At 40.0% G+C, this 25859-nt stretch overlaps 1 protein-coding gene across 8 annotated transcripts in view; it reads right to left on the minus strand.

The window, feature by feature from the left end:
• robo1 (roundabout, axon guidance receptor, homolog 1 (Drosophila)) overlaps window positions 1-25859 on the minus strand; it is a 306681-nt gene that overhangs the window by 129807 nt on the left and 151015 nt on the right. For 5 of the 8 annotated variants that reach the window (XM_020616829.1, XM_020616835.1, XM_020616828.1 and 2 more), the window contains one exon: window positions 16135-16224. The exons of 2 other annotated variants lie outside the window; for them this stretch is intronic. In XM_020616829.1, coding sequence (XP_020472485.1) covers window positions 16135-16224 — 90 coding nt within the window. Of the gene's footprint in view, window positions 1-2032; window positions 2805-16134; window positions 16225-25859 lie in introns of those variants that run through there. One more of the 8 variants, XM_020616834.1, reaches the window with a different exon arrangement.

Here is a 25859-nt window from a genome sequence, read left to right on the forward strand (position 1 = left end):
ACACTAGAATGAAGTAGTTAACCCTCCAATTAGCAAAAAATATCAAATCTTTTCCTGGCAATTGGCATATAATCCAATTTTCCAAACACTAGTGTCTAATCCAGGACCAATCCTCCAAGTGTCTGCTGTCCAGTCCAGCAGGCCTATTTTCATGCCTCTCCCCCAGAAAACATTTCCAAACACAGCTTGACATAAATCAGAAGTCCTGGTGTCTGACAGCCTTTCTCACAGAAAAGGACCCTTTCTGGCTCAGCCAGGCCAGGAGCCACCACCTACTTCTCAATGCTCACCTCTGACCTACTTCCTGTTTAGGTGCTACAGTGTTTCCTGAAACTGCTGAGGTGTCCCAGGCTTTCCCCATCAGCACAGCTCTGTTCCTCCACAGGAAACAAAAAGCCAGGAAAGCAATCAGGAAGCAATAAAACCTTTGAATATGGATGATGAAATGCACTGACTCAGAAGCTTGACAAACACAGCCACCATCAAAGTAAAGCCTCAAACAGAAGACACCTGATGTTTTGTTGGGACTGGGGTAAGATATGCTATCTAATCTTTTTTGTCTTAAACTGTGCTACCCAAGTTTGTCCTTGTGTATTTCTCATTCAGGAAACTTTTTCCCAAATGTCTTATTATGGGGATGTAGGTATATTTTCCTCATAACACAAACAACTGACCTGGAAAACCACAATCATCATGGTCCAGGAGCTCTATAGAAACATCCCGAGGAGGAAACAGACTAGAGGATTTTATAATCTTAACCAATTTTAAAAACATGAGCGACCACAGACATGACAACAGCTTTAACAGATTTTTGCACATTTTAATCTTAAAAGCACGCACACTAGACGAATCAGTCAAGAGGCAGGACCGCACGCTTGCCATTTTTACTGAACGATTTCAGACGTCGATTCCAGGGAAAATTGTGGATGGAGTCTTGGCTGAGAAGACAAAATCAACATGAGGTGAGCTGGAAATAAAGAAACGAAGAGGCTAGAGAAGCTAATGCTACTAGTAGTTGGGATGCTTTCCAGCCAGCTCGCCGTCATTTGCTGCTGCAGATGTCCGGTCAGGATTCAGTCACTGTTGACCCCACACTACAGGACTCCAAGTCGTAAATATCAAACATGCTTGATACTTATGATTCAAGAAGGGGGGGAGCCTCTGATCCTGTCAGAGGCATACAGATTAGTTTGTTCAACATTCAGACTACAGGAATCATCTGGCCTGAGAATCGCTTACAAGTGGCCTGAAGTCGGGGAACGCCCCCCGATTGTTGGAAACGGATTATCGGGCCCAAAATCGGAATACTTCTCCTGTAGTGTGGGGCTGGTTTAAGATAATAAGGAACAACACAAACAGCACCGGGAGACAAAGACAAGCTGAGGCAGCTCCACCTAAACAATATAAATAGCACATATCTAAATTAAAAAGTCATTGAATGTTTTTTTGTTTTTTTTTTTAAAGGTCATTTGATATTTTACAGATTAAAAAAAAATGTTGCACTCATTAATAATGAGCAGAATCTTGACATACATGGCAACATGGTCTCCACAGGGGCTTGTGCTGTCTGTTTGACCAATGATAGCTACACTCTCCACTGTTCCCACATGGCTTCAGCACTTTATGTGTGACTTTATGTGTGCTCAGCTCTAAAAAGTTAGACAGCCCTTCTACCCCGAGAGATGGCTTCTTGTTCACGACAGGACATTTCACATTGCCTTCTACATTTCAAAACATGAAACTAAAAATACATACCAGAGATGGGTCTTATTAACATCAGAGCCTACAGGCCCTGTAGTTCACAGTGTGCTTTCTTATGGTTGGTAAAGTTTGCGTCTACATTCACCCTGCAGCAACCAGTACATGTATTTCAGTAACACATTTTGTTTTTTCACTAAATGATTTTAAATTACTGTTTAATGCCTGTAGCTTCAGACATAGTGATTAACTGGGATTTATTTCTTTTCCAGACTAAGTTGGTAAAACCCAAACGAAGGCTAATTTACCAGATTAATGAGGAACACTGACTTACCTGAGCACACATGGAGAATTCCTAAAAGAAATACAAATCCAGTAGAAGTTGGAGACATCATTCAACGTCTCTCTTATGAGAAATGTTCTTGTTTTATCCAGTTATTCAAAAAACAATTTAAGCATCCGCCCCCTCATGTCAAATGTGGAACAAAATCTCAGAATCCAAAGTTTGAAAATTTAACACCCAGATTTTGATTTATGAGTCACAAAAAGAAAAATATAAGTCCATGAGCTGTGTATCACGAACTTAATTTGTTTTTGTTGTTTGTTTGTTTTTTTTGTTATGAATGAGAAGAATTGTCAAAAGATGGAAGAAATGATAAAAATGCTGCTCCAAACAGCCTGAAATTTCAACACATGCTTTGTGTTAGCAGTTCAGCTGAACTGAATGACAGCATGTGTTTAAACTATGGGAGGATATTTGAGCAGAGAAGTAGCAGAGCTACCATCCTTTCCTTGAATTCATCCCGTTGCTGCCCTGCGCTCAGCGACCGTTCAGGTGATCTCATTCAAATCATTTAGTTCCTTTGTGCAAAACCGGATACACAATAAATCCACTGCAAACTTGGGCTTGAGTCAAAAGTGAGTAAAATAATGCTGTAGTCCACGCTAAAACGCCGTGTCCTTGTAATCACATTATTTCTGTCCAGTTTCGAATCTGAAAAAACTTTGCGAGTTAGTCCTGTCCTCTCTCATCCACCAGATCCACACAAGATCAGTGCAACTTTTCCATCACTTTCCCCCCGTTTCTCCTCCGCTGCAGCTCCGGCTGATTCTCTTGAGCGTCGCAAACCCCGGACCTCAGGCGAGAGGGGGAATACGGATCGACATTCACAGCATTTCATTCAAGAAAAGCGGAATGCCTCGTCAATTGGTTTGCGCCTTTCTACCCCCTCCATAGACCTGACAACGCTGCCCAGAGAAGAAATTTAACCTCTTCCCGCCTGGATCCCACTGAGCAGTACATTGGCAGGCTACTGTACTTTCTTTAACTATGTCCACTAATAAAAAGCCTTATAAAAATACTATTCGGACATGTTGTTTTTATGCGTTCTGTGGTTTCTGGCTGAAAATAAATGCAATAACCCATTTTTAAAGGGATTTAATTAGCTGCTTTCGGAACTCATATAATGGTATTAACATATTGTTGGGATTTTGTTTCGTCTCCTGGTTTCGTAGTCCGTTAAATTCAATATTTAAAACTAGTTTAGCTATAAATGCTATTTTTTGTATCCTTCTGAAATGTATTATAGGGGAAAATCCTTAAAACTGCCTTAATTCATAAGGTTTCCAAACAGCCCGTTTTTGGTATAAGCACAGAGTATTATATAAATCCACATCACATCAAAGTTAATGCGCATTAGTGCGCTAAGGATTCAGCTGAAAACGTGTCCCGACAGTGAATCTAGTGATCCATGTTCACAATTAACACCCCACCACCAGTGGCACTTTTTTAGCTATCTATTTATTTATATATTTTTAAACAATCTCAGTTGGAAAGCCACACCGGTGTGTCCAGTTAGGTCTACCAAAACATCTAAAATGTGCTGGAAACATTCACAGAACAAAAGAACGATGAAGAGAAAACTTCTGCCCAAATCAGCTCAGAGCTCTCCTGTTGGCTCCACTGAACATTTATGATCAAACAGCGCCCCCCAGCGAAATCTGTGTGAACTAACACAAGCTGTTTTCACCAGCAAAAACTAGAAGGTCTGCTGTAATGTTTCGTTCTATATTACTTATCAAGCCCAGGGGCTCTCAGACTGTCCCATCTATCAGACAGATACTTATCAGAGCAAACACCCACAACAGATTATCTTCTATTAGAAACTGCCGGCTGGGAAACAACGTGGGTAATAATCATCTTCATTACCACAAAGTTACATTACATGAAATAGCTGGCCAATACTCTTAGAGAACAATGAGCCACACTCATATTTTGAAACTTGAGTGCATGGCTTCCTTTAATCACTTTGTATTTGGCACCAGGACTAGTGCTTTAATGCAACGTGCATCTTCATCAGAATGAGATAAACATGGAACAAATAGTTCACAAAAATACATCTTCTTTAGCAGGACCATATACTTTAATTATAATCTGTTAAAAATAAGGATTAAGTTATTATACAAATGAAAAGGATAAACGCAGTGGTCATTTGAATAGTTAAATAAATGCTTGATATGTTCAGGAGTGTGCATGCTCCAGTTTAAAAATGGTTTTATTTCTCATTCCTCTATGTGTGCATTATGTTACAGTTTTTACACACTCCATTCTCACTTGGTCCTCTGTGCCCTGTTTTCGTGAAAGCTTTTGGTAAAGTGGCTGTTCAGCTGAATACCACCGACTGAGCTGTAAAATCTTTCCCAGCAGCAGAGAACTGTTAAAGAGGAGCAATTAGCTAAGTTCTCACTCAGACCCAGCAGAACAGGAGGATTTCTGGAAGGGCTGATTAATACAAGAGGATGTGAGCATTTCAAGTTTCATGTGGTACAGCAGAGAAAGCTAACTAATCTATAACTGTTAGTCATCTTGTCTTTCTCTCACAAAACAGCAAATAATAAAGTTAGATGAAAACATGTGTAAAATGGTTTAAAAGGAGTTGATATCACTATTATTTTTCTAGTAAACTGTAAACTTTAAAGACCATTCCATCATTATTAAATATTACGCTACACCATGACCCTGCCTCTATCACCACAATTTGATAGTGTAATGTCGCATCACACCCTTTAGTATTCGGGTTTGGTTTCACCCTTCTTCTATAGTTGTCCTGAAAGAAAGAACCAAGAGTGCCAACAAGATCTGACGTCTGAGCTCTGTGAGCAGGAAGGCTTTCTATCCTCTAACTCTTTGATGCCATTATCTTGCCAGGGCTCCCTTGAAAAAGAGGCTGTAAACCTCAGTGGCATTTGCCTGGTGGAAAAAAAAAACAGTTAAATAAAATAAGATAAAAAATGAAAACTTTCCCCTTCTCTTGCATCCTTGATCATACCAGCAAAGGCAGGAAAAATGATATATTGTCAGGGCCATGACAGCAACAGAGGCAACAATTTCCAAGAATATACAAGGTACAAAAGAATAAAAACTTCTGTGACTGCAAAGCGCGCCAAGGCTTTAATGCTTTAAGAACTACTCAAGAAAACCAAAAAATTGGTTTGAATGCTGTCAAACACTGAATGAGTCATTAGTTTTTGGATGACAGGGTTTGATTGCTGTCAAACATTGAATGAGTCATTAGTTTTTGGATGACAGACAGTTAGTAAGACAGCACTTTTGTACTCACTGTGAAAGGCCTTGTCACATTTGTCATGTTTGTTGTGTGAGTGCCCTGGAGTCTGGTGGTTTTGGTAAAGTCCATAATCGTTACACAGCCGTTTGCACCTGTGAGATTTCTGTAACCCAGTGATACGATGCGTTCCGTACGGAGCCTTATGGTCTTTTGGAACTCCCAGTATGACCAGCATGGCAAACAACACCATCAGCGAACACGAAATCTGCATGGTGGCTGCAGAGTGTTCAATCTTAAACAAAGAAATGTCAAGCAAATTCCATAAGTCACTGGAGTTCTAAGATTCCTTGAAAAGTGGCAAGTGATAAAAATCCAATCCAAAGTTCCTCCTGAAACTTATCAAAATCAACAACACATTGTAAACATTGCTGCACTTTCCACCAAGTGTCCTTCATGCTGCTACCCTTGAGATCTGCCAGACGCATAAACCCCTGCAGCCTTGGCTAGTCTCCTAAACTCAGTGACAAGGTTTCCCTTTGAGTACGATGGGAGCTTAATGAGGGCAACTCTATATCCAGTGTGCACAGTGAAGTTCACTCCCCTCTCCATTTCACTATTCCATCATTCAGTGGATGACTGTCTCTCATCTTCCCGGTCTTTTTTTCTGATAATTCTCCTTTCAATATTTAAAAGGAGTTTGTGGACATTCTGTCTATTCTTGTGATGTTTCTATGCATGCAGCAGACTGGGAGATCCTGTAGGCTACATGCTGAGCCTCTTTCAAGATGTACTGGAATCCTCACAAAACCTAAGCTCCCTCAGCATAGAGGTGATGGGGTGACACACAGGCAGGGTAAAACGAAGGAGCCGACATCCCCTTTTCATTGACAAAGACTGTTTAATGCCTTTCATTCCCATCTCACCAGCACAGCAAACAAGATGGCATAAAACAAAACCTTCCCCCCTCAAATAGATGCTCCCCACTGAGAAGCAAACACAACATACTTTCCCAACAAACAGAAAAGTAAGAACACTTTTCCATCCTCAGAAACGCTGATGCATTTTGGGATTTCACACTCCACAGGCTGAGGTCTTACCTTCTGAATATGTTAGGAAGTAAACAGAAACTCAGAGGTGCAGCTAGATTCACCTTGGACAGAATGTGGCAGACCGTATTCTCAGCTTCCTTCACAGGCGTGTTAGTTGGATGGCTACCATACTTCGCTTCATTCACTACAGCCATTTATCATTTACTGTATGTCTTGTCCTTGAGAAGCCATCCTTTTATTTATTCATTGTGCTACTTTTCTTTTTATGAGACAGCAACTCAAATTTGTAGCCTTTGTGAGTTGGCAGTGGGCAGCACATTGCCCAGGTGTTTTGAGAAGATAAACACAAATAGCATGGAATAATATAACCATGTATGATTTTAGGATTTTCCAAGAAAATCTGGCAATAGCTGCAGGGTAACTCTGTCCTGCTTCAGTTTGTAGATTGTGATCCATTTTACAGTTGCAAAAGTTGCACATCACAAATCTAGGATGAGGAGAGCAATGTGCTTTTTGCAAGAAAAGGCAAAATTCTCAGGGTTGTTTTATGATCGTTAAAAAAAATGACAGTGTATGGAAGAGATGTTAGAGACTGGAAAAAACACTTCCTGTTTGCTTGGATCATTTCACAGATCTGTCCTCTTATTCTTACAGTACAAACCTCAGTGGAGGACCAAAGGATTGAAATATAGGAGTGTAAACATATGGAATAGCATTTACTCAGCTAAGTCGGCATTTATACAATCTAACAACATATGGAAACCTCTTATTTTAACACTTCCTGCATGATCTAACTGTTGCATGACAGATTTGTCATCACTCAAATCTGCAGGATACATCATGTCAAATGTCATCCAGTGGGCTTATAGTAGGAGGAGGACTCCCTCTTCTCTGTCATGGCACTCTTGAGAATGGGATGATTTTCAGGTGACATGACACATTGTTACTGCAGGAAAAACAAAAACTGGGGGGGGACAAGCGGTGATGTGAGGAAGGATAGGAGGATAGTGATGTTACTGTGTCACTATTAAAAGAGGCAACTAATCATTTCTGATTGGTCGCTGAGGGAGTGATGAAGCTCCAGAAGCACAAGCCATGGCGCAACTAAGTGCACAAGCACATGCCAGGATAAGAAATTTACTGTTTGACTTAAACAGACTTCTGTTAATGTTTCTAACTGTAGACGATGCAAAGATATTGATTTATATTCAATCTAAAAAACCTAGGTAGGATTGTGATTAAAATAAATCTAAAAGTATGTATAACAGTTAATATTAATCAGCATGTGCAGCGCAGGACAATGCACACATCATCACTGCTAGGAAATGAATCAAATATAGCAAAGGACCAAATTCCAAACAGCCTAAAATCAACCAGATTAATATTTGATATGTCTGCTGAGACTGGAAGTGAACCACTAAGTGCAGTGTTGTCATATTTCTGGAACATCTACACCAGAAATCGTAATGTTTGTCAGGCCATTTCACCCTGCCTGTCCACTGTGGACAATACTCTGGCCCTCCAGCTCTACACATGAGCCCAGGAATGGATTATTCTGGGCTCCATCACAGAGTAAATACAATGAGCCCACACAAATGAACCTCATAAACAAGACAAAACATATTTTAGACCTGGGACAAGACAAAAATTGTGTCTTGTTACTATTATACAGAGAGTATGCCAGAGAAAAGGGCAGGCAATACAATCCAAGCTGGATGCAAAGCACAGTGTGACAAAACATAAACCCAAGAGTCGGGGGGGGAGTCCAGTGAAAGAAAATGATGACGAACTAAACAAATCTGTTTCTGTTCAGGGAATGCCCCCATGCATGATGCTGCTGTAATAAAATTGAGGCAAGGGCTTTTGGGGGAGGTGGTGGGGCAGACACCAAGGAGAAAGAAAAGGGAGGCTTCACAGGATGCCGTGACGACGTTTGGAGCACAAAGCAGGATGAGGAGATAAACAGGCTGTTGCTTTTCTGCTTGCCTGCGCACACTGAATCCCCTTTTCCCTGTGTCTTTTAATGGGCCTCACATTAGCATCTGTTTAGCGTCAGCCTCGACATGGCCTGTGGAGGTTGATTAAAATAACCAAGCTATCGTGCAACATCAAAAGACAGTCAGCAGTGGCAATATTTGGAGCCACAGAAAAATATCTATTATTGCTTGTGTTTAAACACTCCTCCTGTGAGATTGTAAGAGTTTTGAAGTTTATAAGTAATCAAATTACTGTACATTACTACAGTATCCAGTTTGTGCGTGTCCATGCAGGACTGCACTGGAATAACACGAAGACAAGACATGAGCGATATCTCTGACTGTCCTTGGATTGCTCTTCTTTTCATTGAATGCAGCTTGTTGAGTGACCTGCACCTCGCTCCTTCAAGCAGCATTGTGTTTCATGCTTAATTGGTTTAATTGGTTTAGAGAAGGAGAACTTTAATGACTGAAAGAGGCTCAGGACATCTGAGCCAAGAGATTCCTTTCGTCTTATCACTGCTGGACCTCAGCCAATCACATCGCAGCGAGATCCAAGACAAGATCCTGACCAGGAGCTCAAACAAAGCAACAGTTTGACCATTATTTCAGTGAAAATATAAACAGTAATCTCCTGGTCAGATTTCTTTATTATATTTAAGCCATGCATTGTACAGTAACTGCACTATATATTTGAGCTTTAGCTGTTAAGGTTTAACTTCTGAAAAGTGTCTTTTGTTCAGTCAAATATTTTCTCATGTAACAGTAAAGTTACAACAGAAAATGAAAACCAGATGTGCCAGATGACTACCAGCTACATGAATTAGGCAAATGATGTCACAAACCTACACAGCTTGTGAGATTTAGCAGCAACAAGCAAACAGCTTCAGTTCATTGGAGGCTGTTTAAGAAGGTTTATATCTGCAGATAGCTACTGCTTCTTTAAGTATGTTCCAGCATTTACTTTGGCCAGTTACTGGTTTTCACCTCTGATGATGACTGTGTTCAACATTTTAATTTAAATTAACCGAGGTAGCTGAGAATTAGCTATGCAGGTACAGTGCCTTGCGAAAGTATTCAGCCCCCTTGAACTTTGCGACCTTTTGCCACATTTCAGGCTTCAAACATAAAGATATAAAACTGTAATAAACAATCACAAAAGTAAATACTGAACTGGTCTTTCAATATTCAAGTGCTACAAAGCTGAATTGATGGGGTATTCATATTTTTTGAGTTATTTCTTTCAGAAACTTTCCAGAACTGTATTTAATATATCAGTCTGCAGTAGCTGTGGCTTCAATGGGGCCTTAGAGCCATCATCAGTGACTGATCTCTCTCTGAAGACTGAGCAGAGAAAAATGCAAAGACACCGCTCATGCTAAAAGTCTTCTCCTTCTCTCAAATAAAAGCCCCGTTCTTTCTTTCCCTTTCCCTGGTGCTATTATTTGCCAAAACAAACTGGCGCTGTGATCAATGTAATAAATATGATCGATGGGATATCTGGCGCTGCTGAGCTCACACCACATGCCAGAGCCCAGGGAGCAGGTGCTACTCACATTTATAAGCCCCCCCACCACCACCACCACACACACACACACACACACACACACACTGCTGAGACACAGTCTCACTTCTGAGTCTTCACAGCTTCTTACAGCTCATCATGACTTTGTGTGCAACATGACAATGAATGAATCATATCGCTACTAATAAAACCAGCAATGATTTTCCAGATCATCAAGCCGTCAGTCATGGCTGACAGTTATTACAATAATTTCTGCTGGGAGGAATACAAAGGTTGTTAGTGAGGTGGAGAACCACTCCTTATGTGTTTCCTCATAAAAATGGGTAACTGATATGAAAACAAAGGCAACTTCTGGAAATTAGCATAGAAGCCATATACAGTATAGTGTTTTGTCAGAAATAAAGGCATTCCTTTGGATGGGTTTTTTTTAAAAGCTGGAGTTTAGATGGGATGGACAGCATCTCCAAAATTATCCTTTGTAGCTCAGCTATCGCAGCTGCAGCAAATTATGTTTGTTTCAATGGGAACAACTTGTCATAACATATTAGCTCATATTACACATATGTGTTTCAAAATGTGCAGATAAAATGGATTTACCTCTCAGAGTAGCAGTTTCTATGACACTGAGAGCTCAGAGCAGACAGGAGACTGGGAAAAAGACAAGTTAGCACTTCACACTTCAAGTGATTAGACTGTGCTGTGCTCTTCTCCTGATTCATTATTGTTAAAACAATTCACTTTTGGCTGATAAAGTTGTGGTTAATCCACAACAATGGTTTGGATTTTATTAAACAAGTCCTATGTAAACTCTCCAGCATAACCAAACAGCTGTGAAGCTACAGATGTTATGCAGCTGACATATTATTAGTCCTAGTTGATGCTGTCCAAGAGAATTATTTATTGCTCTTGGCAAATATTGCATCTTAGCAAATATACATTGGTTCACCATCTTGCTTTGACAGGTTACTGATTATAGATGTATTAATTAAAACAGTAGATGAAATGCAGGGGGATCCCATGGGGTACTAGGGTCCTGATTGACAGCTCAGACCCCATGAAAATTTCAAAATGAAATTTCAAGGGGGTCTCAGAAATGGCCTTAGTTATTTTACATTTATCTACATAATAGTATTTGCATCTAACTTTATAGATGCTTGTTTTTAAAATAATGCAATAAAAACATATTGTAATCACTGCATTTATGGTATTGTACCAAAAGTGATGTTCCTCCAGAAACGGATTATAGTTCACAGGCTGTTACTGTGAAAATCGCCCACGTTATCTCCATAGAGCCATATTGTTTCTTGTGGGCTTGGTATCGACACTATTTTTGCCATATGGAAGGTTTGTTTTGCCCGAGCACTTCATGACCGGCACAACAAAGTACTTTCAAATCCAAGCAAATAATCTAACTATTTAGAATGCACTAGTTTTATGGAACTGCAAATATTTATTCTACAAATATGTTCCCAGCAGCACAGTCTATGAGCCTGACTTTGTTTTTCTATGCAACAGGTTTACCTCTCTCATCTTTTCTTTCTGTAGTTTGGACTTATTTGAATTGGAATGTAATGTGTGGGAGTGGTAATCAAATATATCACCAATGACAGAACCAAGTATGTTTTAAAAAAATGAATTCACAGTCACTGTTTCAAGCACTGTGAACCGCCGACTCCTGTAAAGACAGGAGGAGCCCAAACATTTCCTCCTCTCCACTTTAAGATGGTGACCCATTTACATCCCTAAGAAAACACTTATTATCCTTTCACTGAAAAATTAAGTGTGTTTGACGGAGCAGGAGCAGCTGATTATTAGCACTTAAGAAAACCCTATCCAGTTTTCTTCCCAATTATAACGAGGACACTAGAAACGTGAATCAGAATATTCTAATTAAATTCTCTCTGTGCTTCCAGCCTGTGCGCAGTCATGCTAACTCCAATCTCAGTTCTTACCCCTACTCCAGTGCCTCTTGACCACATTACTCCACTTGCTATCCTGACAAGAATGGCTAATAGACCCAATTTCGCAGATGGCGCTAAGCTAAGCTGTGTGGATCAGGAAAATGAAAAGAGATTAGATAGGGAACAATAAATAAATAAAAACCTACACAGCCTGGAGGCTGTGGGGAGGCTGCAGGGAGGACATTAGCGTGTGGTTATATCTATTTATAACTGAAATTTCTCCCCTTGGTGTGGCCAGGGATTTTTCTTTATTGTTGTACTGGTAGGAAATGAGAACTGCTGCTGTACAGGGGATAATATGCTAGCTGAACATGTAGCACAGTCTTTATTTCCTCTATCATGATTACCAGGGCAATAAGACTGATGAACATAAGTGAGTGTCACAGGGAGGTGACATGCTGATGCTGTGCTGACTCTTGGATAATATATGTCGGGGTGACACTGTCAAGGAAATTGGTTTTCAGAGTGGGGACTCAAGGCCAGTGCAACAGCACAGTAATGAGAGCAAAGGACGAATAGAAAATAGAGCTCTCCATCTCTCTCACGGTAAAGCTGTCAGTACCATGTATTCAGACACAGACCACGCCACCTCCAACCCAATAAGGAGAACGCAGACCCTGCCTCCACCCACTGAGGCCCAAGAACATGAGGACCTCCACTCATGGTCTGTTCATAGTAGATTTAATTTAATTTGAGTGTGTGTATAGTTGAAAAGTAATATTTGGTGTATAGTGAGTAAAAAAATGTTTTATTTATCTTAAAAGTAATGGCAGTGTGGCAAAAATATGACCAAACAAACTGAGCAAGTGAGATCAATTTCATTTAGTTTAATAGTCAGTGGATAAAGACATTTTGAGAGAAATAAATGTGGATAGAATTTTGCCTCTGTATTAATGAAAAATGTGTCTTTCTTGATCATCAAATAAAAACAGGTTCTACAAATATGTATGATGATGCATTGTTCAATCCACACAAAAATACCAAGCAATTTGAGCAAATGTAACAAGACATTTAAACTGCATTAAACATCAATAGATTACCAGATTTTACTAATGCTTGTTTTTATATTTATTTGATATTTATTGTTGTTGCTCCTTTAAATTCCCCAGTTAAAAACCTGTTTAACCTTTTCTCCACTAAGAATGCCGCATTCAATCACAGCTATGACACAAAAAACAGTAATTTCACAAACACTGATAAGCATACACTGATTTCTATGGCATATTGCATCATATATCCTTACAGAAATGCTATGCATTATAAAGAAGGCTTAAGGCTAATGTATACAGCGAAAATATGTCAGATGACGTGGTAGCTGACAGAACTGTGTCACACATTATAAATGCATAGCTCATTGATGACAGCCAAGGGTCAAGCTCAACTGAGACTTGTTTCTATTCTTTGAGCGAACTGTATAACCAGAAAATGTTATGTTTAACCTAGAAACAGCAAGAAAATGAGACATACCTAAACTGCATACCAACTGTTTTGGATATCTAAGCCCATTTGTTTGTATATCAGTCACTGTGATGCTTGCACAAGTCTGGTAGAGGTTTCAGGTATTGCCATTATGCTCCCTGCCCTCTATTAACACAGCAGTATTACAGCAGTCTGAACCCCTTTATTCTGATGCCAGTCAGTGGTGACAGCATTGCAGCCTTCAGTTTCTTAACTTTTTCTCTATCTTCATAGCCTGACAAATGGAGCAGCTCTCTGAAGTTGCCGTTCTTTGTGATCTGTGACAAATGCAATAGTAGCTGTCAGAGGGAGGATATGAGTGTTGATGTGCTCTCTGAAGTCATGCTTGGCCTTTCATGTCTCCTCTGTGTGTGTCTGCCTGAAGTGCAACAGCTAGCAAAGCATAAGTGTAAGAGTTTTAGCATGCCTCTCTAATCCATTGCCTTCACACAGGTCAGTCTCATTTATTATGAATGTGAAGTTCTGTGCAAAGCTCTTTGATATCGGGAAACGATTTAGAGCTGGCTGAGAGTCAGTATCTTGGGGGACCAATAAAGTGTATCACGAACTTCAGGTCAGCATGTGGTTCATTATAAAATTCACAGTAGGCTGAATTAGTCCCAGGTGCCTACCATACAAGACATTACCATGTCATTGCCTAGTACTCTGCCAGCTCTTTTTAGTTGTGTATGAAGGTCAGATTACAGTGCAAAGTTATTCCCTCAACTTTCCCCATGAAGGTCACTGAGATCACACGGCAAAGGCTCACCACTGAACACAACCAAGTACGTGAAAGACTCTTCACTGTACAGCTTAAGGTGCACTCCATTTTTACCTGAGCTAAAACTGGCAGCTGTCAAGGCTCCCCTCACATTCCATTCATCGAGTCACGCTCCCTGAAACTGAACTCTTTAGCAGCCATCTACTTCGTTCTATCAATGGCAGACTGGGGTATTAGGGTGCATTAGTCTCATTTCCAATTTGGTGACTGGGCTAGATTGATTTCCTTCATGTTCATGCACAGAGGGGATTAAATGGTCAGATTAAAGATGGACTCCTGGCACTGTCCCCCAGAGAAATTTACTGTACCATTCTAAAAATGAACCCAAATGTAATGAGGCAGCTATGACATGATTTTCCTCTTTAAACTCTCATTCATAGTAGGTGCACATTATACCGCTGATCATTGTGGTTTTGTCTATTATTGCCTGCATTTTAAGCTAAATAAAATCTAGAGCTGCCAAGCTACTGCACACAGGGATGAACCTCACACAGTTCTGCTGCTGGTTTGGATTTGGTTTTTCTACATTTCCTGAAGCTGTGTGCGGTCCAGTAAATCACCTAGGGAGGTAGATCTCCTGGCTGCGACAACACACTGAGAACACTTTTCACCCTCACACTAGAGGAAGAAGGGGAAAGAAAAACACCAGTCAAAAGACATGCATCATCAGTAACTTTCTCCTGACTTGATTTCTCTGTATGTGCTTTTCAGTCTCTCAGAAGAAGACCCCTATTTCCGACTCTTCATTTCACTACAGAGTCGCTAGCTATATCAACTGATGCACTTGAACGGGTTTCCTCATTTTCCCACAATTCTCCTCTTCCAATACTCAAAAGTAAGAAACTCTCTGCAGCAGCCACAACATGAAGATCATGTTTGAATATATATTTGCAACGGAAATATGTGGAAACTGGTGTCTGACACTGAAGCTTATTTTTTCAGTCCAAAGATTATGGGGGTATTTCTAACTGAAAAATGTAAACTACTAACTCCCCCAACAGTATTTTGAAATTCTTTTGATTGTGTTCTCAAAAGGGCTCAATGTACTTACAATAGGTTTGTGTACTTTGTGTAATAACCAACATAATAGATGTTTTCTGATCATACGTTAAATAAAGTTTTCCAGTCTGTCATGGTTTTACCATGTGGACCCAAATGCAGACCAAACTCAAGGTGGTAGTGACAAAAACAAGGTTTAGTTAAACCTCTACAGGGAAAACCATAACAGCAAAAACTGAAATGAGCAATGAAGTGAAACAAAAATTGGCTAAAGGAACCACCAGCAAACAAATACTACATAAATAATACAAGTGTGCAAAAGCACAAGAGCTCAAACCTGACTACACAAAGAACAATGAACAAAGAGCACGGTCAGGGAGCGCACTGAAAGAAACAAACAAACTAACTAAAAAAAAATATTAGCTACCAGAAACTAAGAAACCAGAAGGGAACAATGCTTGTTTATATGCTTGAAAGAATAAATCAAATCAAATCAAAGAATTGGAACCAACCAGATGCGCAAGCAAAAACAGAAGCCCAAACCACCAGAGTCCACACTGAGGAAAAAAGATGGCAACAAGGAGTGAGAGCATGATGATCTGGGACAAAGAACTAGAAGCTAGTGTCAACAGACAGCTGGCTTATGTACTGGCAGACCTGACTGCACATAATGCACTGCAGGTGAGTGAAAGTATAAAGTTTGATCTAACCTACTAAAGAACATAAATGTATTTCTCGGATACTGAACAATGGGTCTTTAAAGCTGCACTAACTAAGACTTATCACAAATTCAAATAAGTGTTCTCTAGAACCAATGTACAGGCATTTTTCATTTCATTTCAAAAGTGCTGGACACAAGATGTTTCCTACACTACTTCACTAAAAAGTCCATTCTCAGTCTGTGTGTGCTGGAGATATCAGATTTCCACATCACATTTGATTAAGTACATACTGGACAATGACTGGCTTCCAAACAAGTTGTGATGTCACAACTACATGATAAACCTTAGGTCATTTAGCCAGTGAATAGGAAATTTTTATCAAATTCTGCACAGTCATACAACTGAGTGAAGTTACAAATAAGCAAATCACATTTTTGAGTGGGAAAGTAGCAACACTACCTGTGTAGCCCAAAGAGTTGTCATCCTCGTGTTCGGTGTTGGGAGCTGGTGTTGGCCCTTCGCTGGCCCCATCCTGTGTGACTCCTGTCTCTGTCAACAGTAACACCAGAGGGACTGAGAACCCGGACTGCACGCTTTCCCCACCCAAAATCCCAACCTCCAGTCCTCTGCATCCTTCACACCAGCAGAGTGTGAACACACTAAAAAGTGGCAGGCTCCATCCTTGTAAAGTCTGCACCCACATTGCAGTAAACATCTAAACATCCACAGTCCCAACAGTCATGTATAATCCACTCGGTGTGTCTGGGGTGAATAAAATAATTTCTGACATCAATTTCTTGCTATGTATAGATCCTTTCAAAAGAAGTGTTAAAGTCTTCAGCTTTTCTATCTGGCCTCAGCGGGAGGTTGTGCTGTTGCCCTGTCTTGGGCTTGAGTGGAAGTGTGTGGATATAAAACCGTGTCACTCTATGTATTAACAGCCATAAGTGACTGCATCCCTAAGGGGCCACATGGGCAGGACAGCAAGGAGGGCCAGAGCACAGTCTGCATGATTGACAGTGTGCACACACACACATCGTGCACACAGTCCTGATGCAAATACAATGATTCATCATTAATTGCTAATCAGTTCCTTTTGATTCGGGTTCATCTGTGTCTGTGTCTTTTTTGGACTGACAGGTTGAGTGTATGTGACAGGCGGTGTGAGGGTGGGACACGGGGAGGGGGGGTGGCTGAGAAAAAGAGAGACCAAAAGGGTTGGGGGTGTACATGACTGGGGGAGATTGGAGGCCAATTGTGCCCTTATGATGGCTCTGTGTGAAATAAATTAGACTCGGCCATGCCCATTTTCTTTGTGGCCCACAGACAGGGGGTTAATTTGGGCCGGGTGGTTGGGGTGGGGAGGTAGGAAGAGCATCCAGCCCCCTCAGCTAACTGAGAGGCAGTCTGTCGGAAGTATTTGTTTCCACAGTAAGATCTGGCATCACTTCTGATAAACAGCAGACGGACAGACAAAACTGTTCATTGGAGAGTACTTTAGATCACCAGAGTGTGAAGAAGAGGGACACATCATTTCATCTGCCCCTCTCACCATTATAGAGCAGCAAAAGTCTACACAGACATTTCAAACACAGTGATGACCGCAAATTTTGCTTTGTGACAGTTTTGGACATATTAATAATAGTAAACACAAAAAGACATTAGAAATGTAGTGATTATACAGTGATTATACCCCCCTGCTGCTCCTGTAGTGTTGTAATTAATGTGACAGTTAAAGGGCCTCACACTAGACTACTACAATTTTCAGGCACTTCTCTGCCTGTTTATCCAAACAGCAGCATCTGACTGACAACACCACAGGAAAGCAGAGCCTCTGAGTCGCACAAAAATAACCACACAGGTTACTCGAAGCCATGCACATGAATGAAGTGTGATGATACACATAGCACGAGATGAGAACATGCTTGATATGAAGAAACACAGAGAGCATTCAGAGTCTGATGCATGTCTGACACAGCATGACACCAATCATAACCTGCTTCAGATTAAAAAGTAGTTTGGCACACAGAGAAATTTTTGGCTGAAACAAGTATTAAAATGCGTTTAAAAACAAGGCGACATACTACAACTAACAAATATGTACAAACTAAATCAAATGTATGGGGTGTACGACCAGTGTTTAAACAACAGATCTGGCATACTGTAAATTCAGGAAGTCATTTCTTGACAGAGCAAACAAACAATAATCTTAACTCAAGATCAACAATATCCTGTTGAAAACCAAGGAACACAGCCTTGTTTTCAGCTTTCTGAAATTGTTAGCTACCCCTGTGAATGTTAAATGGTTTATTTAGCCAAAGAAGAAGGAGAAAAAAAACATAATTCCTCAGTGTATCTGAAAAAATTACAAATACCAGAATTTGAAGCTATACTGTTTTCTTTGCACAGCAACAACGTACTATCTTATTTTAGAGTTTTTAACCAAATCAGCTGATTTTGTTTGCTCAGTATTCATGAACATGAACTTCAGGGTGAACATCCCCTGATGAAGGCTGTAAAATGTCGCTGAAAATGCTTCAAAAACCTGTAGCATGATAATTAATTAATGAAAGATTCCTTATCAAAACTAATAATAGTTTTTCTGTAATAAATATACAAATACTGACAAAGTGCATTTCATCTATTTTGCCCTCCCGTATTGTACACTGTGGTCTCTCTATGTCTTCATGTGAACTCTCCCTCTGATTCTGTGGGTGGTCCACAGTCAGACATCCAATTAGAGACCACTTCAGAGCTCATTAACAGGTGGCGTACCCAGCTGCCCCTGGGGCATCAGGATAGAAGGTCAAGACCCAAGTGTTTTACGCTCTTTTAACCTTGATACCGCACCCAACCCCAGCTCCCCTGTTGGCTAATTAATGGGGCATATGTGTAGATAACTATTGCTTACCAATAGATACAAAGGCAGGCCTGCCCACACCCCACAGTCATTCCTCTTGGGTCCCAGACTAGGCCCCGGCTCTCAGGTCTTCATCAAACATGAGAGCACATCCTCTTTACTGCATCACTGGCCTTTCTTTATGGACCAATCCACAGAAAACCACAGAGACACAGCCACAGTTTTCATACTGTAGCCAAATGTATGAGGTCAGCTCTAGCCACATTTGACTTGAGTGGTTGTTTTCAGCACTGCAGCCATGTGGACCCGATCAGTGCTTTAGCCCCTGAGCAACATGACATGACAATAAACGCGGTTGTCTAACTTATTGGCCATGTAGCCTAGGTTGTTTAGTTTGACAAATGCTGGGAGCTCTTAATAAATCTGAATGAAGAAGCTGTAGAAGTTAGCTGTTGTCTCATCGTTATCTTGTCATGTATTGGCAGCAGTGTTCCAGGCCAGGCAGCAACTGTAGGTGATGGATGGCCTTGAGATGATGAGTGCGGGTAGTCTGACTCTGGGGCTTGTTAACAGGACTTGACTGATTGCTGTAGGACAAGTTTTTTCACACAGCCTGAACAGAAAGGTGGCGTATATCCATAACATGAACTAAAGTTACAGTATTCAATTTGTTTCTTGGAAAAATTCTCCCCTAACATCTGTTTGTTCTTTGTCTGATGACAGAGGAAAAACATGGACTTTTAACAAGAACGCTTATTGTTGAGCAAAGACAAAAAGATTTTGCTTCTTTCAATTTTTAGCCTTAATTCTCAAAGCTGAGCATTTATATGAGGCCTTTATATGAGGCCCCCTCTCTTGAGGATAACACCTAACACCATTTAGGTAGTATCTTCATCCTTTTAGACCTGGGCTCACTAGACAGACAGAAGGAGAAAAAAGTACAAAAAACTAAACTACAGTCGATATCTTTCAAAATGGCTTTTTCAGCAGAAGCTAGTTTGTCTGTGTCATCTGTTCCATGGCACCATTACACTCACTTCCACTATCTTGGTTTTCTGCATGACTAATTGACTTTTAATCAGACCTTGAGATAATACACATGCAGTACGTATACCCTGCAGGAAGGAAAAAGAAAAGGACAAAGTCTAAGTGGAAAAGTTTTTGTCTACAATTTTTAAAACAAGTATAAGTTAAAAAAAAACAGCAAGAAGCAAATTTAACAATAAAGCCCTTGAGTTTCAAGTGTAGAGGGAACACCTTGTGAATAAGAAGATGAAGGAGACTGTATCTGCCTTTAAAACAACAACGAAACAACGAAATAGCTCCAAATATCAACAAAGCCAGTGGAAAGTCATTCCATGTGCCACGATGATGCAGACAGCATGTGTGGAAAATTAGTGTCCAACCAAACTGGTGAGACAGGCACCTTTAAAGGAATAATTTGACATTTTACAGAACACACATTTTAGCTCTTTTGACAAGCATTAGACAAGATGATTAATGCTATCATTATGTTACTGCTACTGACCAAGAAGTAGTCCATCACAAAAAGACTGCAAAACCACAGCCTGCCACTTTTATACTTTGGCTTTTGCATACGTTGAACAAATGAGATGTGTTCATTTTTGTGTTTTAGGGATGCAAGTTGTGTTACCTTTGGACAGAATCAGTCAAACGCTCATCACCTGTTTCCAGCCTTCATAATAAGCTAAGGTAACATGTCTGCTGACCGTATATTTACTGTATAGACATGAAAGGGGTATCGATTTTTTCATCAAGCTTGTGATCAGAAAGCAAAAAAAAAAACAACTAAAATCTCCAAAATGTATTTTCTAAAGACAAGCAAGGACTCTGGATCTGGAGTATAAAACCATTCATAGAAATAATGCTGCAGCTTCCCTGAGAAAGTGGAACAAATGACACACTCAAGATCATACTTGACTTAAGCTCTGTAAGCCGACTGACTCTTCATGTACTGAATGAAAGTTTGTCCTCACAACCAATGTAAAGTATATTGATAGCTAATTGATAATACCTTTAACTTTACATATGAAATAATTATTATGCCCAAGTTGTGCCCCATATTATAAATGACTTAAAGCTGCATTAAATAACTCCCCCCTCTAATTTTTGACCATTAAGGGTGAAGTCAGAGTCAAAACAAACTCAATCAGTATCCCCTCCTCTTCTCCCTCCACTCCTCTTTGCCCCTCCTGCCCTGTCTGTAAAACTAGGTCATGTGTGGTCATGACAGCTGGAGATAGTTACAGCAGTCAGGTAGTGCAGTGGTAATAACTGGCTCCAGAAATATATGTGGAATATAGAGCCCACAGTGGCATTGCAGCGACACAATAGTGTAGTAAGTAGTGCAGTAATGCAAGCTAATTATACAGATGAATGGTTTTTCCCAGTAATATTGATACAGTACTAATGTTCCGGCCACTGTTGTATCACTTTCAGTGTTACATACTTGACACATATAACTGTGACTTGCATGTGAAATGAGAACTTTCATGTTAAGCTTTGATATTTAAACATATTCTGAACTTTTCTAGTTGTGTTGATGGTGTAAATTTTAACAACTTCTCACTAAAATGCTACATGGACTGCAGAGTTGTGTCCGACATAACCTGGGCCAAAACCAAGCAAAAATGAACAAAATGACTTTATTTGCAAATCTGGGAAGATGCACTGGTTTCTGCTAAATGGACAACAAAACACTAACATTGCAGCCAGTACAACAGGGAGAAAACACTTTTAGATTATTTTTTTTACTGGATTTATGCAAGACCTCAGTTAATTCAGCTTTAAGAGGGACAATATATATATATATATTGTATACCAGGGTATATGGCAGTTCACACTGCCAAGCCTTACTCATACCCTGGATTACTGCTGCCTATAGCTTCATCTATGAAGGATTAATATATAATAATATTTGTGTGTGTGTTGTTGAAAGAATGATTTGTAGACAAAGCAACAGAAGTAGAGATTTGATTACGTCCAAGCCTTAGTTTAACATCATACAATGCTATCATGCTTACAAGAACTATTAAGACTCTAGCCATGATAGTGACAGTGACAAACTGCAATAATTAGAACTACAGTGTATGAGTTCTTATGGGTGAACTGCCATCAAATGGCTTTGCAGATATTTTCCACAAAACCCTCTGATGCCCTTAACAGTTACATTTCATTGCTCATTGCGCCAGCTGGAGGAACCATCAGTGCAACGACAAAGAGATAAACATTCTGATCAGATTTTCCAGTTTGTGAGTGAACGGATGCACAAAGGATGTTGGCAGTTGTACTGTGGTTTTACGTATTGTATCTTTTCCCAAACACTGTTTCACTGGTTACAAAACCAGTAAATACACGCATGTCAGTCCCCATAGCTGGAATGGGACTCACATCTGAATGCATGATTGGTTGGCTGTGGTTAAATAAAAGTGCAAATGTTAAGGAAGAAATAGGTTTCATTTTGCTTACTGATAGATTTGCTCAGAAGGCATCAACAACTAAACACAGAACGAAAAACAACGAGACAGCTCCAGGACTTCAGGGGTGCTAAATATTGCATGGTTACTTGACTGAACTTCTGCACAGTCGCTCAGTGCCAAGCAGATTCACAGTGAGTTGGCAGCTCACACAATAACTGTGAGAGCTGCTATCAGGGTAGTTTTATGATGAGCATGTGAAATTAAAGGAAGGACTTTTGTGAAATTTCCACGGCTATCTCGTTGCCACAACTTTGCATTACACAACACGTATTATTATCTCTACTTGAAACTATGCCTCTCAGCTTTGCTAAACAATTCTGATGTCAAATAAGTTCAAAGTCTGTGAGGAGTCTGAACTTGCTCTGACATCCTGGTGGAGTGGAGGCAAGCATTCTCCAAGCTGCCAAAAGGCCAGATGTCCATCCTCGTCATACTAGACTGCTTTTTCTGCCCAGAGAGAGACAGACTGAAGAAAGGAAAATGGAAAAAGAAAGAGCAAGAGAATTCTCTATTAGAAATATACAGTCTTTCATGGATTTAAAGTGCTGTAGCTAAGGTGAACGGCTTCTGAATACTTGTTACTGTATGTATCCATTTGTTCTTGTGTTTGCAGTTCATGGTCATGACTCATAATCATCTTGTCAGCATCCACGCCATCACAGCCGACAGATTAATGACCTTCTGTGCCTTTTCAATAAAATAATGAGCTTCTTTCAAGTACTGCGTTATGTATTCTGCTCAAATACCATGAGATTTCTTTATATGTGCGAGCGACTTGAACATTTCTGAACTAGTTTTCTATAAAAGACAGACAGACAGATAGATAGATAGATAGACAGATGACAGACAGATAGACAGATAGATAAAATATTACCATCTATTTTCAATACCCCGTGACTACTGTGATGTCGGAGAGCAGTCAAGCAAATAATTCAGATCTCATTTCAATGACAAATTATAGTGATGCTACCTACCCCTGCACTTTGATTTGCTTAATCAGGCACATCTGCTCCAAACACAAACACACAGACATTCAAAGCGAAAGGAAGAAGCCTTCGAACTGGCTTCACATATGTTTTCTGTATAATCTCCTATCAGTATGCTAATGTGAACAATTACTTCCCAGAGCTAGAGACCAGAAGCCAAGCCTCTAATCTATCATCCCTCCCAGCAACAAATGCATTCTGGAGATGCTCCATTGACAAAGTCCGACTTCCCTTCCACAAGGAAAATTTTGCTTGAGCTTTTATACTTGAATGAAATGCATTCCACAGTAATTGTGGCCATTTTTGACCAGAAAATGTTGCCATAACTGTTTGACTTCAAAATATGTGTATGTATTTTAAATTTAAAACGATCCTGCAAATTTTGTCAAAGAAATAAAGACTTTTCTTTTATCATCCCTAGTTCACCTATGCCCTCAGTGCCTGGCAAAGTGTCTGGTAAACGTCTCCAAGCTGTTTGTGTGATTAATGTGAGCCAAGAGGAATTTTGCAACTTATTAATTAGAGATCCAGAGAGGAGAAAAGATCCACCAGTGATGCACAACCTCCACGGACTTTGATGTGATGACACCTGCTTTCAGTTCACACTAAGCACAACTAATCTCTTTCTTCTCTCAAGCTGTGTTATGGTCAAAACAAATGATCAAACACAAAATAAATCTTGGTTTGGCAATGTTTGCTGAATAGCTCTACTGACATGTAATTATTGCTTCACTCTGTGGCGTTTTCCATACCTCTGTTATACAAAAACAGTAGAGCTACTGTTGAAGAATAAACCAATGCATTTATTAGCATATTTTCCTAATCTCAAGGCCATCTGTATATATTTTAAAACAGGGGTGAATTCATGAGCTTTCATGTGCTAAACTGGTATTAAATGCAAAGTACAGCTGAGGCTGATAGAAATGTCTTTTGTTTGTACTAGTGTTTAGTCATAAACCAAAGAATTGGACTAAACATTTTGAGGACCAATATCTTTACAGTCAGGAACATGAATGTACTAAATTTCATGGCAACTGATTTGATAGTGTAGATTTTTCACTCTGAAACACAAGGATGGTGCTACAAGAAAAGATCACCAAACACATAGGGTATATCCTTTGGGACAGTGAGTGTCTGCACAGACTTTTATAGCAATGTTAAAATAAAATAAACGTGGAGATATTTTAGTCCATACCTTGACTAACAGACACTGACAGCCACAGAGCATACAGAACATTTTCAGACCCTTTCAAGTTTCCCACATTTTGTTATGCTTCAGACTCATCTTTAAATGGATTCAATTCTTTTGTTCCCCTCATCAATCTACACACAATGCTTCTGAATGACAAAATGAAAACAAAGTGTTTTGTTAATTTATTAAAAATAGAAAACTAAAATATCCCATTCAGATAATTAATCAGAACCTTTGTTGTAACACCTGCAATTGAGATGCAGGATGTAATGCAGTGCCATGCTGACTACATCATCCACTGCCCAGTAGGCAAACTGCAGGGGGTCCAGCAGGGGGTCTACGATGTCTTTCCGGTGGGCTGACACAAGTCTCTCAAAGAGCTTTATAACTACAGATGTCAGAGCTACAGCTCTGTAGTCATTCAGTCCGCTGATGGAGGGTTTCTTGGGAACTGGAATGATGGTGGAGTGTTTGAAGCATTTTAAAACATGCAGACAAGGAATTTTGCTCACAGCTGTTTAGTAATGACTTCAAGGTACTCATTCTGTTTATTTTTCTTTGATTACCTGTGTCACAGTTCAGTCACCATCTGATCTTTAGTCAAGCAAACTGAACAAACAGCAGGCGTTATCTCCCTTTCCCAGCCTCGCTCTCCTGCTGTCTACACACACACACACACACACACACACACACACACCCTCTCATTCCACCACAGACTGGTGCTTGTCAGAGAGGAACATGTGTATGCTAATTTACTGGAACTATTCACAGTCCAATGAGAGAGTGCAGATAAACCATTTTGTGCTCTCAATGTGTCTAGTTCTGATTAAAGAAGAAGAAAATTAGGTCCTGAGAAGATGCATGGTGAAAACACTGTGGGCATGTGCTCAGTTTTTCAGTACCTAAAAGAAAACCAATAATTTCAGTATGCAGCCAGATCAATACTGGCAACTTAGGTAGTAGAGACCGTGCCAGGATCCAAGTGCTCTTTGCTACATGTCCACAAGGTGCAAAGCACTAGATGAGCCCACAGGGGGGCTAGAAAGATCTGCAGGACAACATGACAAACCTCGGTCTTCTTTTTTTGTTCTCATTACAGTAGTTTACAGCTGGATACAAGGATGAAATATCAGCAAGCCTGTGGCATGGCTTTGATTTAGGTCTACGTGACACTGAATAGGGAGAGTCAGACTCAAGTGGGTTGAACAGTACTGTAAAATTTGTGATATCATTTTTGGTGGAGAAAATCCAGGGATTCGTGTTTCAAACATCCTACTGGAATGGACTGTAAGAGAAGCTGTTGGTCAGCCAACTGAAATTAGACCCATTCATGGTCTCGACTGGTAGTAAAAGAACACTTCTGGCATTGTCAGGATAGTCATTTATACAAGAAGAAAGAAAAATGATGTGTTCAAATGTTGAGAAATTAGATTCATTTGTCAAATGAAAAATGCTTAGGATGAAGGAAATATAGTCTGTATCACCTAAGGCAAGTCAAAATTCTTAGGGATGAAGGTTGAGTCGAGATTTATAATGTGAGAACTCAATGTCTACTATTTCTGATGGGTTAAGGCATGCAAGTTTCCCTGTGGAAATCATGGAAGCACTTGTAAAGAAGTAAAGAATATACATATACTGCATATATA

This window comes from Monopterus albus, unplaced genomic scaffold, assembly GCF_001952655.1.
Source record: "Monopterus albus unplaced genomic scaffold, M_albus_1.0 scaffold180.1, whole genome shotgun sequence".
Lineage (NCBI taxonomy): Eukaryota > Metazoa > Chordata > Actinopteri > Synbranchiformes > Synbranchidae > Monopterus > Monopterus albus.